General features: G+C 51.5%; 1 protein-coding gene across 7 annotated transcripts in view; it reads left to right on the top strand.

Annotated features, from left to right (window-relative positions):
- The window catches only part of LOC118220324 (lysosomal-trafficking regulator-like), a 91,112-nt gene that overhangs the window by 51,829 nt on the left and 22,949 nt on the right, over nucleotides 1-16,334 (top strand). For 5 of the 7 annotated variants that reach the window (XM_035404163.1, XM_035404161.1, XM_035404162.1 and 2 more), the window contains 17 exons: nucleotides 264-437; nucleotides 1,142-1,302; nucleotides 1,822-2,012; nucleotides 2,737-2,982; nucleotides 4,117-4,290; nucleotides 6,393-6,542; nucleotides 6,982-7,119; nucleotides 7,571-7,769; nucleotides 8,283-8,411; nucleotides 8,940-9,540; nucleotides 11,146-11,326; nucleotides 11,762-11,931; nucleotides 12,219-12,449; nucleotides 12,841-13,007; nucleotides 13,532-13,684; nucleotides 15,196-15,387; nucleotides 15,982-16,175. In XM_035404163.1, coding sequence (XP_035260054.1) covers nucleotides 264-437; nucleotides 1,142-1,302; nucleotides 1,822-2,012; nucleotides 2,737-2,982; nucleotides 4,117-4,290; nucleotides 6,393-6,542; nucleotides 6,982-7,119; nucleotides 7,571-7,769; nucleotides 8,283-8,411; nucleotides 8,940-9,540; nucleotides 11,146-11,326; nucleotides 11,762-11,931; nucleotides 12,219-12,449; nucleotides 12,841-13,007; nucleotides 13,532-13,684; nucleotides 15,196-15,387; nucleotides 15,982-16,175 — 3,451 coding nt within the window. The remainder of the gene's footprint in view (nucleotides 1-263; nucleotides 438-1,141; nucleotides 1,303-1,821; nucleotides 2,013-2,736; nucleotides 2,983-4,116; nucleotides 4,291-6,392; nucleotides 6,543-6,981; nucleotides 7,120-7,570; nucleotides 7,770-8,282; nucleotides 8,412-8,939; nucleotides 9,541-11,145; nucleotides 11,327-11,761; nucleotides 11,932-12,218; nucleotides 12,450-12,840; nucleotides 13,008-13,531; nucleotides 13,685-15,195; nucleotides 15,388-15,981; nucleotides 16,176-16,334) is intronic. The other 2 variants (XM_035404167.1, XM_035404164.1) reach the window with 1 other exon arrangement.

Raw genomic sequence — 16,334 nt, 5'->3', positions numbered from 1 at the left:
GCGAACGCGCTCATGTTCTGCGTCGTCGTAAGCCGATCGGGACGAGAGGACGTCCGCTAAACAGATTTAGCGTGAAATGTAAGGAACTGAATTTGAACGGAAATGCCCCGCCCCCCCACCCGAGCCCGGCCAGCTGTAAGTCTCAGAAGCGCAGCTCCTGTTTTCTGTTGTAGTTGCTGTTGCTTTGCCCTTGCCGGGCCGTTTTTTTTTTTTTTTCCTTCCCCCCCCCGATGCCGTGTTCTGATTGGTCATCCCGTCGGCAGGATGTGCATCGACCCTAACGACGAGATGAGGGCGGGGCTCCTGGCGCAGGTGGAGTCTCCGAAGGGCCTGCTGGAGCCGGACAGGTGGCAGCACCTGGCCTTCACCTACTCCCAGCATGCCGAGGGGAAGAAGCACGTCCAGGGGACGCTGGCGCTCTGGGTGTGCGGCGTGAGGTGAGGCCGCCATCCCACCAATCACAGAGAGGGAGAGCGTGGAATGTCTGCATTTATAGCATGCGGTGTATTTTTTTCCACTTGCTTTTTGGCTAATTTTTATCCTGTGTAAGAAACTCGGGATCCTGTGCTAATACGACCACTGCTGACCGACAGACAGACAGACAAATGGGAGGGGGAGAGAGAGAGATAAAGCAATAGAGAGACTCTGATAGAGAGAGAACGCAAGATGGAGAGAGAGAGATAAATGGTCCGAGAGAGATAAAGGAATAGAGTCAGCTAGTCAGATAGCACATCAGAGTGGCTGGGAGAAAGGGATGAGAGAGATAAAGCAATAGAGAGATGGAGAGAGATAAAGGAATAGATGGTCGGAGAGAGCGGTTGGGAGGAAGGAATGGATAGAAAGAGCGACGGCAAGAGAGGTAAAGGGATGGAGAGAATGAGACCCTTTCAGCTTGGTTTTGCATCATGTCTCAGAATTACTGCTGGCATCTGTAACACAGCTTCGCAAATACTTCTCTGTCTTATTATTTGCAAGAGGAAGCTTTATTTCGGGCGACAGTGTAATGGCTCGGCTCGGCTGGTTTAATTCCCAGCTGCAGCGCTGCCATTGTGTCTTTGAGCAACGGAACCGCTTTGAGATGATGAAACACCCTCCCTCCTTCCTGCTCCCTCCCACCTCCCCCTTCCATCCCTCCCTTCAGGAGGTGCGAGGTCTCCCTGGACTACACGCTCCCCAGGAGGTCCAGCCTCTCATCTGACAGCAACAAGACCCTGTGCATGCTGGGACATCACGCCCACACGGCGGAGGACCTGGCGAGGCTGGGGGGTCGCTGGGACATCGGCAGCCTGCTGCTTTTCAATGGTACACCCCCCCCCCCCCCCCCCCCCTCCACCCCCCAACCCAAAAACTACCCTTTATGTCTTCAGTATCAAATCAGACGCGATCCTCTAGCAAGTCGAACTGGAGGGGGTCCGCGCTAGCTACTTTTTAAGGGCTTCACTGATTGGCTAAAAAGTCCACACGGGCCTTGTTTCTGATGCCTGTTTGTCTGTTGATTTTAACGATGTCACAGAATGTGCAGACACTGTAGCTCTTCCCCCAGGGCTGGAGTCTGACAGTGAAGAATCAAGTAACTAAGTATAAATGGGTGTGTGTGTGTGTGTGTGCGTGCGCATGTATATGTGTGTGTGTGTGTTTGTGTGTGCTTGCGTGCGTGTGTGCGTGTATATGTGTGTGTCTGTGTCTGTGTGTGTGTGTGTGTGTGTGTGTGTCTGTCTGTCTGTCTGTCTGTCTGTCTGTCTGTCTGTCTGTCTGTGTCTGTGTGTGTGTGCGTGTGTGTATCTGCGTGTGTGTGTGTATGTGCACGTGTGTCTCCCCCAGGGTCCAGAGTGGGCTCGGAGGAGGCCTTCTACCTGTACGCCAGCGGCCCCGACTTCACCTCCATCATGCCCTGCAAGTACGGCAAGCCCAAGGAAAAGTTCTCCAAGTACGTCACACGGGACGGCCTGCAGTGCGAGCAGGTCCGCCACCTCCTGATGAAGAACAAGGAGGTGGACACCAGCCCGCTAATCGTGAGTACGCCTAAATCCTAAAGACAGGCCTCTATCCTTGGACGTGTGAAAAGAGGAAAAACAATTGTCGTTAAAAGTGGTTTAAAATAGCCTTGTAATTACAGAATGAAATAATGAGCTCTGACCAATCACTTGCTTCTGTGGGGATTTCTAAACTGCGGTCCTGGAGGGCGGTAGTGTGCACTGGTCTTCAGGGCTGGTCTTTAGCTTTTGAAGTGCTTGATTTAAGCCCTTTGTCTGGCTAACGAATCTGCACGTATTCTTCTCAAGGCCTCTTGTACACTGTATTACGGACATCTCAGACCGCTGAGATTGGTGGAGAACCTGTGATTGCTTGCTTGAATACCAGTGGCTCCATGGACATTCAGGCTGAAAATCAGTGTTATGATTAATCAGGAGAAAAAAACACTTCCCTGGGTGACCTGCCCATCCATCTCCCCCAGCTTCACCCCTCTCTGGTGATGGGGCTCCTCTAGGGCAGTTTCTCCGCTTTGGAATGCCCTAAAAACACACCAGAGACTCCCCAATGCAATCAGTGTTTTAAATGAACCCAACTCAATGCTTAAACACCGCCCTTTCAGTGTGGCCTATCGATGTTATTTTGTGTCTTATGTATCGTGACTGCCTGTATTTCTGTTCTGTTGATTCTTTCCAGCCGTGAAGTGGGTTTGAGTTTTGAGCGACAGTATGATTTTTGTTTCTGCCGCCCCCCTCCCCCCCACAGGAGAGCCTGGCTGTGGTGTACGCCCCCAGCTGCCCGGGACAGTACACCATCTACGAGCCCATCATCCGGCTGAAGGGCCAGGCCAAGATGGTGGCCACGCAGCGGCCCTTCAGCTCCAAGGAGACGCAGAGCTGCTCCCTGGAGCCCCAGTTCCTCCGGGCCCTGCGCCCCGCCGAGCCCCTGGGCCTGCAGAGCGTCCTGCACAAGATCGGCGGCACAGGGACCTTCGTCTTCCTCTTCGCTCGGGTACGAGGCGCAAAAATCGGCAAATTAATGCTTGCAGTTTTGATACGTTGGGGTGGTTTGTACTTTAGGGATTGATGCTTTTGGGGGATTGATACATTTGGGGGCTTATTTTGTTGGGGTTGATACTTTGTGGGGCTTCATACTTTTTGGGTTGATGCTTGGTGGGGGTTGCTACTTTGTGGGGATTGATACTTTTTGGCTTGATACATTTGGGGGTTTGATACTTTGGGGTCTACTTGATACTTGAAAGCTTGCTGAGGCTGCCTCATGTTCTGGGGGCAGGGGACCCAAACTTTGGTCCCGGGGAACTACAGTGTGGCTGTGTTGGCTGGATTTTGTTTTCACCTTAATGAACGTGTTCAAGCCCAGAGCCAGGAAAGCAGGCGGGCGGGGTGACTGCATGCTCAGGTGCTCTAAAGACTCTCTGATCCTGCGGTGTCACTGTGGATTAGTCGGCTGTGCTCGGGGGGATGAGTGTGTGATCCTGGACTGTGACCCTGAGTCTCTTGTTTGTTCTTCTCGCCGCCTCAGTCTTGACTTGCCTTAATGCCGGCACTGTTCCCACGTCCCGGAGCGCCTGATCACGCGTGGTGTGAAGGGAAAGCTAATTTAAGGCAGGGGGTGTCACAGGGGGTGACTCTCTCCCCCCCCCCCCCCCCCCTCGTGCATCTGATCTCTGTGTCTTCCCTTTCTCCCATCTCCTCTCTCCCTCCTCTCAATCTCCCCTTCTCTCTCCTTCCCTCTTGCTCCTCTCAATCTGCCCCCCCCCCCACCCCATGTCAGTGGTAGTTTGTTTCCCCAGGGGAAGTGTGTTTATTGTTTGTTTTTGCTCTTTGCAGTAAATGGCTCTTTGTGATGCTGTCTTTATTGAGAGTGGAGGGAGTTCTCTTCCCTTATTGCCTTGTACAAATGCCAAGGAAAGTGATTTGTACAATGTCTCACTTTTATCACTTGCTCTCTCCCTCTCGCTATTCTCCTGTTCCTCCCTCGCCTTTTCTCTCCCTCCTTCCTTCTCTTTCTTTCTCTCTCACTTCTCCATCTCCCTCACTCTATCTCTCCCTCTTCCTCCTCTCTCTCTCTCTCTCTCTCCCGCTCTTTCTCCCTACCTCTCTCTCTCTCTGTCTCCCTCCCTAGGTAGTGGAGCTCACTGACTGTGAGAGGACCCAGGCCCTGGCCCTGCAGGTGCTCCTGTCTCTGGTGAAGTACAACCAGCACCGGGTCCACGAGATGGAGAGCTGCCACGGGTTCTCCATGATCCACCAGGTCCTCATCAAGTCCAAGTGCATCGTGGGATACCACATGCTCAAGGTCAGCTGCTGCAGGCCTCCTGATCGCATTTACATGGCTGGGGTTGCTGGAAAGTCCGCTCATTGTGATGTCACAATGGGCTGTGGTGTCACTGTGCCCTTATTGGCCAGTTTAGTTTTTCTCTCAACCAGCTGAATATTAGTTTGTTATAGCCTCTCAGATTCTTGCTCTCTTGATGTCTCATGTTTACAGTGGTTTTTAATTGTACGCTTGGTTTCTTGAAATCTGATTGGTTCTACCAGTAGTAATAGGTCAGTTGTTGAGCTGGCTTGAATCAGAGCCTAGGATCGGAGCCTTGTCTTCATGAGATCATGATTCATCGGACTTGTCAGCTTGGTCAGTCTCATAGTACCGTGCGGTTGTGAGACTGACAAGCAAGGCTTACTGGCCTCTTGCTTTGAACTGAACATTTAATGCATCGATGTAGTGCGTTATTCCAAAATAAAAGATCTGCCCTCAGACTATTTTTGCTTTGACCTTGTGTAATTTCAGCCATGGAAAGAATTTTTTTTTTTTAATGACTGAAGTCTTGCTTTACTGAGTCACCTGGAAGACAGCACTGATTCTGACTTGAATTTTCTTATTTAGCTTGGAGCTGAGGATTTAAAGGGGACAGTGCCACCTTTTGGCTATTGGGTGCCATTGCAGCCAGACACCTTACTGCTTGTTGTGTTTTTGCTGATGTACAGAAAAGCCTAGTAGTTTTGAGACTTGTACTTCTTGTGACTATGTGAGCTGGTGGCTGTTTTTGGATTCTATTAAACTGTTTTCTTGTTTTAATCTGCCATAAAGTGTGGATGATTTTTGTATGCAGAGAGATATATTGTGGGCGATGGTGGTTTTGTAAGAAGGCTGTGTTCTTAACCCTTTAAAGTGTAAGATAGATGTAAGATGTTAGAATGTTCTTACCTGAACATTCTAATGCTGATGTGACAATCACTACTGGTAGCTGAAAGTAATGGAGTTCTGGAACACTGACTTAGAATTTTAGAGAAAAAACACATCGATGTTGCACAGAAGCTAGAGCAAGACAAGAACCCAAAACCGGGAGAAGCCGGAGACTGCCGCTGAAGTTAGCCGATGTGATATTACCCGCCCTGTGACCCTTGACCTTTTAAATTACATATAATCCCACTCGTCTCTGCATGTTTCCACCATTCTACTTTATTTTTGTCATTTGGTGCTCAGCGCAGTGATGACTGTTGTAATGCCATTCAGTCATCGCTGTGCACTACACACAGTACAAACGGTCATTTGAAGGAGGGAGGGGGAAAGCAGCAGAAATAATGGAATCTCTCCGCTGGCAGATGGTGTGGTTCCACACGTCTCCTCGTCCTGTTTTCGTGCTGCGTGCTGTTCTTTTCCCCCCTCGGCTGAACATCACACCAGCACCAGCCGCAAGTCTTTCCAAGGCTCTTTCTGAGAGAGCGTTGCAGCTCGGTGTCATCATCGACATGTGAAATGGCTTATGGGAGAGAAGTGAATTATGGGAAAATGAGTATGAGAGTACTGTTCTGCTATCACTGTGACAGCAGAACAGTGAGCTGTGATTTGAGTATTTCTCAGGCTTTGGTGACTTATCAGCCCAGGTTCCTCAGCACACAGCTGTGAGATAGGGGTTATTTTTTTCCTGCTGTGTCGTTTTTAGCTGATGGGACAGTTGATGGATATCAGCGCTGGCAGTTTTAACTGATGGGACAGTTGATGGATAGCAGCACGATATTTTGTGAGAGTGAGCGGGCGTCAGAGTCTGGAGAGAGAGCAGAAGAGATCCTTCACTGTCCTCTTACCTCTCTGTGTGACAGGGCAGTTACTGCGGTTTTGAACTTTGACCTTGACCGCACCTGCCCAGCCCTCTAGGCAATCAAGGTTCTCTTCAACTGGTCACCTGACCTCTTCTGTTATTAGCATTTGTATTATTGTTAGTGTATCTATGATAGTTAGCATTATTGATATTATTAGCAACGCTACTATAATTAGCATTAATGTTAGCGTTAGCATTATTACTGTTGTTATTATTATTAGCAATAGCAGTATTATTATCATTAGCGTTGTAGTTAGCATTGTTGTTAGCATAGTTCTTATTAGCATTATTGTTGTAGACCCTGCTGGACGGCTGCTGCAGTGGGCAGCTCCTGGCCCTGGGGGAGGACGGGGAGTTCCACCTGGACACGGACTCCAGCGCCGTGGTGCAGGACCTCAGGCTGATGTCCGAGATCCTGCTGGACTGGAAGATCTGGGCCAAGGCTCAGGTACGAGGCTCCTCCCCCTTTTCCCGCGGCTCACGGGCCGAGCGAGCGACAGATCAGCAGCGTCGTTCTGCAGGGTGGGGTGAAGCATCAACAGCATCCAGTCCCATTATAAACCCGCCCTGGCCTTTCGATAAGGCCGACCGCTCTACAGAAGGAGCGTCCAGCTGACTCCCCTCCAGCTCAGCCGAGACAGGAGGAGATCTGCGCTCTGGTCTCTTCACCGCCAGAAGAGTCGTTTCTCTTTGCCCAAACTAGCGTGGTGTGGCCCGTGGCCTGTGCTCAGCTGTGCCTTAGCTTCACTATGGGTGTGGCGTGGTTTGTTTGTTCCACGGTGAACACAGTTCGGTGAGATTCCCTGTGCCTTCGCAGTGGTGCTGGGTTGCGACCGCTGCACCGGGACGGTCTCCGTGCGGTAAATCCGTTTGTCCCCGTCCCTCAGAGCGGCGTTTGGGAGACCCTGTTGGCGGCGCTGGAGGTGCTGATCCGGGTCCACCACCCCCAGCAGATGTACAACATCCGGCAGCTCCTCAACGCCCAGGTGGTCCATCGCTTCCTGCTCACCTGCCAGGTGCTCCAGGTACGACGGCCCCGGTCGGCCACTCAGGCTGTCCCTCGCAATAGTGCTCTGGCTAGTGTGAAGTGTTCTCATACACCTGAGAAAGGTGTTCTGGTATTGTGCAAGTAAGACAAGAAAAAAAAGGATCTGAGTTTCAGTTGGAAGAAGTCAAGAAGACTCACATTTTTATACTCACACCTTGAAAGAACAGTACTGTCACTGGCAAAATCCTGGTTTTTCAGTTTGTAGAATTAGAAATTGAATCATCAGTCAGTCAGTACTGTAAAATTATGGGATGCAGAAAAAGTTTAGTAAACATAACAAACGTGGGAGAAAATTGGCCAACAGTAGTGTTCTCAAGAAACAATATGGTAGTGAGTTTTCTGGAGGTGTTCCTTGCTGATGTCAGTTTCCTGCTCACTTGGCCCCGCCTCTCTATGCCTGGCTCCTCCATCTCCTCCCTCTCTCTCAGGAGCACCGGGACGAGCACCTGTTCTCCATCCCCCAGGAGGTCTGCCTCTCCTTCATCAAGATCATACAGGAAGTTCTGGGGTCCCCGCCTGACCTGGACCTCCTACGCCTGGTTTACAACTTCCTACTGGCTGTGCACCCCCCAACCAACACCTACGTTTGCCACACCCCCAGCAACTTCTACTTCTCCCTGCACATTGGTGAGTCGCACCACTCATATAGACACACCAGATAATCAACTCTATATTCTTAACATGAACAGCTGTTACGGATTATATAAACAGACGGCAGTGTAATATAATGGGTAGGGAACTGGGTTTGTAACCTAAATGTTGCAGGTTCGATTCCCAGATTGACCAAGGTAACCTGAACTGCTTCAGTATATTTTCAGCTGTATAAATAGATACTATGTAAAAAGATGCTAAAGTTGTGTAAGTCGCTCTGGATAAGAGCGTCTGCTAAAATGCTAGTCGTAATGTACAATCGCTCCAGATACTCAGCTCTGAATTCTTAACATTAAAAATTAAAAGTTGTGCTATAGATACCATAGACGCTATATTTTTAGCTTCATACACACAACGCCAAAACTTTCCAATTTGCGGAACATCTTGGGGTAAATCCATTAGCGCTGCGCGAGAGCGTTCGCGATGTCACCGCGCGCGTGGAAGATCTCAACATGGCCGCCGTCGGCGCCGTCTCTCTCCCTGCCGCAGACGGTAAGCTGTACCAGGAGAAGGTGCAGTCGCTCATGTTCCTGAGGAACTCCAGCAGCGGGGGGCGGTCGGCGGGCAGCTCGGTGGTCTCCCTGTCTCCCACCGGCTTCACAGAGCCCCTCCCTGAAGGTACTGTGAAGGACTGAAATTGAGTTTGAAGACCAGGCTTACAAATAAGAGCTAAACTCCTGATATATCATGTTAATATGTCAAGGTCCTCTTGGCTGCTGCAAAAACAATAATCGACACAAGTTTCCGTCCGCTCGGGATGTGTTTTTTGCAAGAAGAGGAGCTGCGTTATGGATTAGAAAGTCCTTGCATGGCTATTAATGAGATAAAGGAAAGCTTGTCTTGTTTCTCCTCTTTTGAAGGTCAGTGTTCTGTGATTTTCCACTGCTAAGAATCTTCCCCCTTAGGTGGGGTGTATTACATCTGTGATCGTCTGTGTTTGAGGGACTTGCCTTGTCAAAGGCAACCCTTCCGGCTGATCAGACAAAGCGCTATATTTGTCAAAGGATCATCTCTCAGGCCTGGTGATTGCTTTTCCAGGACAGTACGGCCAGACCGCAATGACCAAGGCCTATTAATGCCGACACCCCTCGGCGAGTTTATTGCCCTAATAAATACGCTTTATTGTCCCTTCCTGTCGTCGGGCAGATTTGGCTCTGAACCACACCCCAGAGCCGGAGGGAGGGGGTCAGTCGCTGAGGCCCCCCAATTTCACCCCCTCGCCCTGCTGCTCCCCGCCGCACCCCGCCGAGGGGGCGGAGCCGGGGCCGGCGACGCCACGGCAACGGGCCCAGCAGGGCAGCACGGAGACGCTGAGGCGGAGCGGCGAGGAGCCGCTCCTGAGCAGCTGCGAGTCGGCCAAGACGCTGTGCGACTCCTGCCCCCCGAACACGCCCTCCATCAGCGTGGAGGAGGAGCCGGAGGAGGAGGGGGAGGAGCCCGAGGGCCGGGCGCCGGGGGAGGCGGGGCCGGAGAGCCCCGGCGACGGGAGCGGCGAGGAGCGCTCGGACTCGGCCGGCGACGAGGCCCTCCGTCGGCCCGACAGCCTGAAGGGGATCCAGTCCTTCCAAAGGAGCCAGAGCAACCTGGCCAGCCTGGGGCTGGCCTTCCCCGCGCAGAACGGCAGCCTGGCCATCGGCCGCTGGCCCAGCCTGGCCGACCGCGCCAGCGCCCTGCCTGAGGACTGGGAGAGCTACACCTTCTCCCCCGGCTACGAGAGGGCCCGCAGCAAGGCCGACTCCACCGACAGGTATGCTAACGCTACGCTCCTGCTAATGCCGCGCTAATGCTGATGCTATCCTAATGCTACACTTGTGCTAAAGCTGCGCTAATGCTACTTATTCTTGTGCTATGCTAATGCCGCACTTATGCTAATGCTACACTTAGCCGAATGCTATGCTAATGCTTGTGCTATGCTCATGCTGCACTTATGCTAAAGCTACGCTAATGCTACACTTATGATGAAGCTACACTAATGCTACACTTATGCTAACGCTATCCTAATACTACACTTGTGCTAAAGCTGTGCTAATGCTACACTTGTGCTAAAGCTGTGCTAATGCTACTTATTCTTGTGCTATGCTATTGCCGCACTTATGCTAATGCTACACTTACCCTAATGCTATGCTAATGCTTGTGCTATGCTAATGCTGCACTTATGCTAATGCTACACTTATCCTAATGCTATGCTAATGCTATGCTTGCGCTAGTGCTAAAGGAATCCAAAGAAATAGTCAGAAATGCCAAATATTGGTGCAAATAAAGATGTTTTGGTTCAAATTGACCTTAAACTGCACAGTAATTTATTCAGCTTCTGATCTGTCTGACCCAAATCTGGTGACGGCCATGCACGATGTGCTTAAGCATCACCTTTCTTCTTGGTCTTTCATTCGGCACAAAGCCGCATGCTAATAAGTTTATTCATAACCCCTGAATGCTGCGGTTAGCAACCATTTTAAACCGTAACCTCCGCTGATCTCGATTTCGTGATGCCTCTTTGATACGCGAGAGCGCTTTTTTGTTGTTGCATAAAAGCTTTTTATAATTGTCATTATCCCGATGCAAATGGTGTCGGGCTCTACGCCTGCAACGCTCGATCCATTACCAAAGCCTGCAGTGCTTCTTAAACACCTACACCTGAATACGTGCTGTATTTGTGTCTTTAGAGCCTCCATAAAACGCCAGCCCAGCCACAGGAGCTGTGGCTCACGTTCCCCTGATTAGCATGCAGTGGAGTCCCTGTGGGAAGGGCCTTTTATTTGCTCGTAAATCCTCCATATTGACTGAGGGTGGCGGAGTTTGCTTTGAACACACAATTATAGCGCGCTGAATGGACCGTGCGCTCCCGGTGGCTAAACTGCCGTAACACCTGCCCCGTCCCGCCCCGTCCCGCCGGTCCGCATCGAACGGGGGCCGCGTCGCGCGTCAGCTCAGTGTGCGCAGTGTTTGAACAGGCTGCGTGTAAACAGAGGTGTGTGTCTGTGTGTGTGTGTGAGGAGGACAGGATGACATGGAAAAAAAACCAGACGTCTTTACAGCTCGTTTTAGTGTGCAAATAGAGCCACTGTGTCGCTCTTAAACCTCTTCTTGAACCTGTGTGCATGCGTTTGTGCCTGCGTGCGTGCGTGTGTGTGTGTGTATTAATGTGTGTATATCCCTGTAGATCTTGTGCAGAGGACTGCTTGGTGCTGGTTTGCTGTGGCCTGTGTGTGTGTGTGTGTATATCTGTATATATATTAATGTGTGTATATCCCTGTAGATCGTGTGCAGAGGACTGCTTGGTGCTGGTGTGCTGTGGCCTGTGTGTGTGTGTGTGTATATCTGTATATATATTAATGTGTGTATATCCCTGTAGATCGTGTGCAGAGGACTGCTTGGTGCTGGTGTGCTGTGGTCTGTATGACCTGTTGAGGGGTGTCCTGCTGCTCCTCCCTGACCTCATGCTGGAGGAGGTGATGGACAGGCTGGTCCAGCCTGAGGCGCTGATCGTCCTGGTCAACCACTCCTCCCCGCTCATCCAGCAGGGCGTGATGAAGGTCAGTCACTCTGTCAATCAAGCAATCAATCAATCACTCAATCAGTCAGCTACTCCTCTTCCCTAATTCAGCAGGCTGTGATGAAGGTCAGTCACTCTGTCCGTTAATCAGTCAGTCAGTCAATCATTACATTACGATCAATGTCAGCCAGTCAGCCACTCCTCCCCGCTAATCCAACAGTTTAAAATAAAATCTGTTTTTTTTATATAACGCTTTTTACAGAGAGCTGTCGCAAAAAGACGCTTTACAGAGTAGCGGTTTGTGATGAAGGTTAGTCACTATGTCAGTCAGTCAATCCATCGTCAAATCCCTTTGTAGAGCCAGTTTTCTAGGGAACCCCGTATAGAGACCCGTGCCATCAGACCAGGGCCCAGCCTGGCTTTACTGTGAGAGTAATTGTGTGCGTTCTCTAAACCCTGCCTTCACCCCCCGCAGCTCCTGGACGCCTACTTCAGCCGCGCAGTGAAGGAGCAGAAGGAGAGGTTCCTGAAGAACCACGGCTTCTCCCTGCTGGCCAACCAGCTCTACATCCACCAGGGCAGCCAGGGCCTGCTGGAGAGCTTCCTGGAGATGCTGTTCGGCCGGCCTGTGGGCCTGGAGGAGGAGTGAGTACAGGGGGAGGGGCCTCAGCTCAGACAGCCAAACAAGGGGTAGAAGTGAGCCCAGCAGGAGGGGCCTTGCATCAACCAATCAAGGGGGAGGGGCCTCATATCAATCAGTCACTCAAGGAGGGTGTGAGGGAGTGAGTGAGATCAGAGAAAATTGGAGAAATGAATAACCATTAATAAACCTATGGTGAGAAAAATGTACACATCTTCCTCGTTAACTCACTAGCTGTGTGTGTGTATGTGTGTGTGCACTGTGCGTGTGTTTGTGTGTATGTGTGTAACAGCCTGGACATGGAGGACATGGACAACATTAACCCGTTCAGGAAGCGCTGCATCATCCCGGTGCTGGGGCTGATAGAGAACTCTCTGTACGCGAGCTCGCTGGTGCACAACGCCCTGTGCGTCCTGCAGCAGCTGCTCAACACCTGCCCCAAGCTGGGGGACATCCTGCTGGACCACGGCCTGCTCTACGTGCTCCTCAACACGTTGGCCACCCTCAACGGCCTGGAGAACGGGTGAGGCGCACACTGAGCGCGCTCACGCCCTGTTGAACTCTCAGCCAATTACAGAACACTGAGCATGCTCACATCACGCTCAACCATGGTCTAATTACTGAGCGCGCTCACACCGTGCTGAACTGTAAACTAATCACAGAGCACGTTCACACTGCACTGAACTGTGAACCAGTCACAGAGTGCGCTTTCACCACGCTGAACCTTGAACCAATCGTAGAACACGCCACATTAAGCCGTGAGCCAATTGCAGGCACTGAGCACGCTCACACCGCTCTCAACCTTTAAACCAATCACAGAGCACTGAGCTGGCTCACACTAACCTGATATGATTCACTGCCTGGTTTGCATACGAGACAGAGGGGGCCTGACCCGTTCCTCTCCCCTTTCCCAGAATTCCTCTGGACGACTACAAGCTCCTGGTTTGCGCCATCCAGCAGCTTCTGGTGGCTGTGACCATCCACTCCTGCAGCTCCTCGGGGTCCCAGTACTTCCGCATCATCGAGGACCTGATCACCCTGCTGGGCCACCTGCAGACCAGCAAGATTTGCCGCACGCAAGGTGAGCCCCGCCCCCTAAACCGCTCCCCTGCGCCCCCTGCCCTCCTCTCTGCTTCTTCACTGCAGGACGTCCCGGGTGGTAGCAGGAGTTTCCAATGCGATATTGTAGCACGTAGCATTGTAGCCTCCTGAAAATTTGTGAAAGTGACAAGACTAAATTTGGGTTCTGTTCTCAGCAAGGTTGCTACTGACCTTGAGCAAGGTCTATAAGTTTAATCGCTTGAGTAAAATATCCAGCTGTAGAAATGGATCGTAGGCACAAATTTTATGTCTGCCACTGTGGTTGAGACCGTCTGCCAGTTCCGAACTGTAAGTGTGTAGCACAGGAATGTCGTTACCAGCCAAAACTTCCTGTAGTTAAGAAGCCAAGAATATGGAAGAAATGCAGATGTCTGCATCTGGTGAGTCTGCGGTATGTGATGGTTCCTTTCTGTTTTGTTACTAGAATGTGTGAGTGTGTGTGTGTGCGTGTGTGTGTGTGTGTGCGCCCGTTTCACTGCTGATAACTCCGCCCCCTCCATACAGAAATGGCAGTGGCCCTGCAGTTTCGGGTCCTCCAATCAGCCATAGAGTACATCCGGAGCACGGCCAATCAGGACCCTCAGAAGCTGGGCAGCTCCGTGCATCTGTCCACCCCGCCCCACCATGCCCTCCAACAGAAACGCAAGAGCATCGCAGGTGAGCCCACCCCCACGGGGAGTAAAATCAGCAGTCTTTTCAAAGAAACATGTTTGTACTAAACAAAAATGAATAATGGAATACATGTTCCTTTTTAATATTGTAGGTAATCTGCAGGAATTTTTCTACAGGTCTCCAAAGTGTGAAGCATCTGATCCAAGTGTACTTAGCCCTCACCCCACCCCTCCCACCCTAAAAGTGTTACATTGCAAATATTACTTCGCTGTTTCATGTAAATATTACAGTATGCTTCCATTCAGGCTTTGTTCCGCTTATTCACTGATCGATGCCATTCAATTAAGACCGTTTCAAACTCTCAGTCAATCCTGCATTGTGTTTGTCTTATCTGTGATGCCCCGCCCTCCTCCCCACCGCCTCGACCTATGAGCTCACAGCTGCAGCCCCATCAATCATCCACCTTCTGTTTCTGTGTCCCCCCGCCTCCTGCGCTCCGCCCCTGGCACCCCCAAGGTTCGGTTGCCGTGAGCGACTTCATTTTCCCGCTCGCCCCGCGGCCCCACCACTGCCCGTACGGGCTGATCCCGCCGCCCTCTCCGTTCACCTTCCTGTCCCAGGACACGCCCCTCCCCTCCCCCGCGGCGTCTCCCTCCCGTGCCCTCCCCGCAGACGCAGGTGCGCTACAGTGAGCCGGAATGGTGGACAACATGTCCCTGTCCCCAGGGAATGTTTCGCCATTACTTTGAGCCACCTTACGGGAAACAACAACAAAAAAATCCTAAATCTGCCCAGTAGACTAGTTGTTACTGGTGCCCTTTTTTGAGCCAAAATGGCAGACAACATCTTCCCCCAAGGGAATGTTTCTCCATTGCATTCATGAGAAATAATAACCCTAACCTGCCCGGTACACAAGCGGTTACTGGTGCCTGTTTGGAGCGAACTGAAATGCCTGTGTTTGATTGGTTGACCCCGATTTGGTTGTGATTACAACCTGCAAATGCATTCCTCTCTGCAACAACGTCGCCTGGGTGTCTCACAGTGCCTGAGATACTGTTGTGACTGTGGCTCCTTCATAACCAGCGACGTTCCCACAACATTTCGGCAACCCATCAGTCACTGCAGTGTTCCATTCAGCAACCCTACCTTATGCATTATGAGGCTAACTAAACTAGCGTGACTGAGAAGACAGGAATGTATTTGCCATTTTTGAAAACAAATTTCTGAAAACTTTGTTGGCAAAGTTGTCACATACAGGGGAACCATGTACAATAAGATGGCTAACATGTATGTATGCTATTTTGTGTAGATGTGTGCACAGCATTGGTGTGTCGCGTGGTAACATTACATGGCTCCTCTCTATGGGAAAGCGTGTGCTGTGGTCCAGTGAGGTATCGGTGTGTAATAAAGCCCTCCCTCTAGACTCCAATGCACCATTCTGATTTTCTGACTTCTGTGTGTATGTGTGTGTGTGTGTATGTGTGTGCGTGTGCGTGTGCGTGTATGCGTACCTGTGTGTGTGTATACCGCGCGTCTCCCCCATGCGCTCCCCGCAGGCCGGCGCAGGTTCTCCCTGGTGCCGTCGGACTCCCTGCTGACGCGCATGCGCTCGGTGGCGGGCGACGAGCTGACGCAGATGATGCAGCGGCGCATGAGCCAGGAGAACCCCATCAGGGCCAGCGAGTCCGAGCTCGTCCAGCGCCTGCAGCGCCTGGTGGTGCTGGCCGTCAACCGCCTCGTCTACCAAGGTAGGGTCACCCCCAAACCCCAAAATCCCTTACTTAGCAAGGTAGGGTCACCCCCAAACCCCAAAATCCCTTACTTAGCAAGGTACAGTAACCCCCAATCCACTAAACCCTGAACTACCGAAGTAGGGTAACCCCCAAACCCCAAAACCCTGAACTACCAAGGTACAGTAACCCCCAATCCCCAAACCCTGAACTACCGAAGTAGGGTAACCCCCAAACCCCAAAACCCTGAACTACCAAGGTACAGTAACCCCCAATCCCCTAAACCCTGAACTACCGAAGTAGGGTAACCCCCAAACCCCAAAACCCTGAACTACCAAGGTACAGTAACCCCCAATCCCCTAAACCCTGAACTACCGAAGTAGGGTAACCCCCAAACCCCAAAACCCTGAACTACCAAGGTACAGTAACCCCCAATCCCCTAAACCCTGAACTACCGAAGTAGGGTAACCCCCAAACCCCAAAACCCTGAACTACCCAGGTAGAGTAACCCCCAGAGTCACTATGTGCTGTGAATGTGTGGACCTGAAATGGGTGTTTGACCCAGTTCTGGTCTGACTGTGGTTCAGTGTGTCAACCTCCCTCTGGTTTCAGACGTGAGCCAGGATCTGTTTGATCTGCTGAACATTCCGGAATCCCCCTCCCACCGCTCGGCTCCCAGCAGCCCCCGGGAGGCGGGCAGCGAGGAGAACGGAGCCCCGCCCCCTCCCGCCAACATCAGGGGCTTCCAGAAGGAGGTCCTCAAACTCATGATGGAGGGCATTAAGGTCGGCCTGGTGAGTGCGCGAGTGAGTAGACTTCTGTACAGCCACCTGTGTGTGTGTGTGTGTGTGTGTGGCTCTGTGTATAAATGTGTGTGTGTGTGTGTGTGTGTGTGGTACGGTGTGATGTCAAAGAGGCATGTGTGTGGTACTGTGTAAGGTGAGAGAGGTGTGTGTGTGTATATG

The sequence above is a fragment of the Anguilla anguilla genome, chromosome 2 (genome assembly GCF_013347855.1).
Source record: "Anguilla anguilla isolate fAngAng1 chromosome 2, fAngAng1.pri, whole genome shotgun sequence".
Lineage (NCBI taxonomy): Eukaryota > Metazoa > Chordata > Actinopteri > Anguilliformes > Anguillidae > Anguilla > Anguilla anguilla.
Note: the sequence above shows the minus strand (reverse complement) of the source record. Positions and strands in the feature narration are given on the sequence as shown.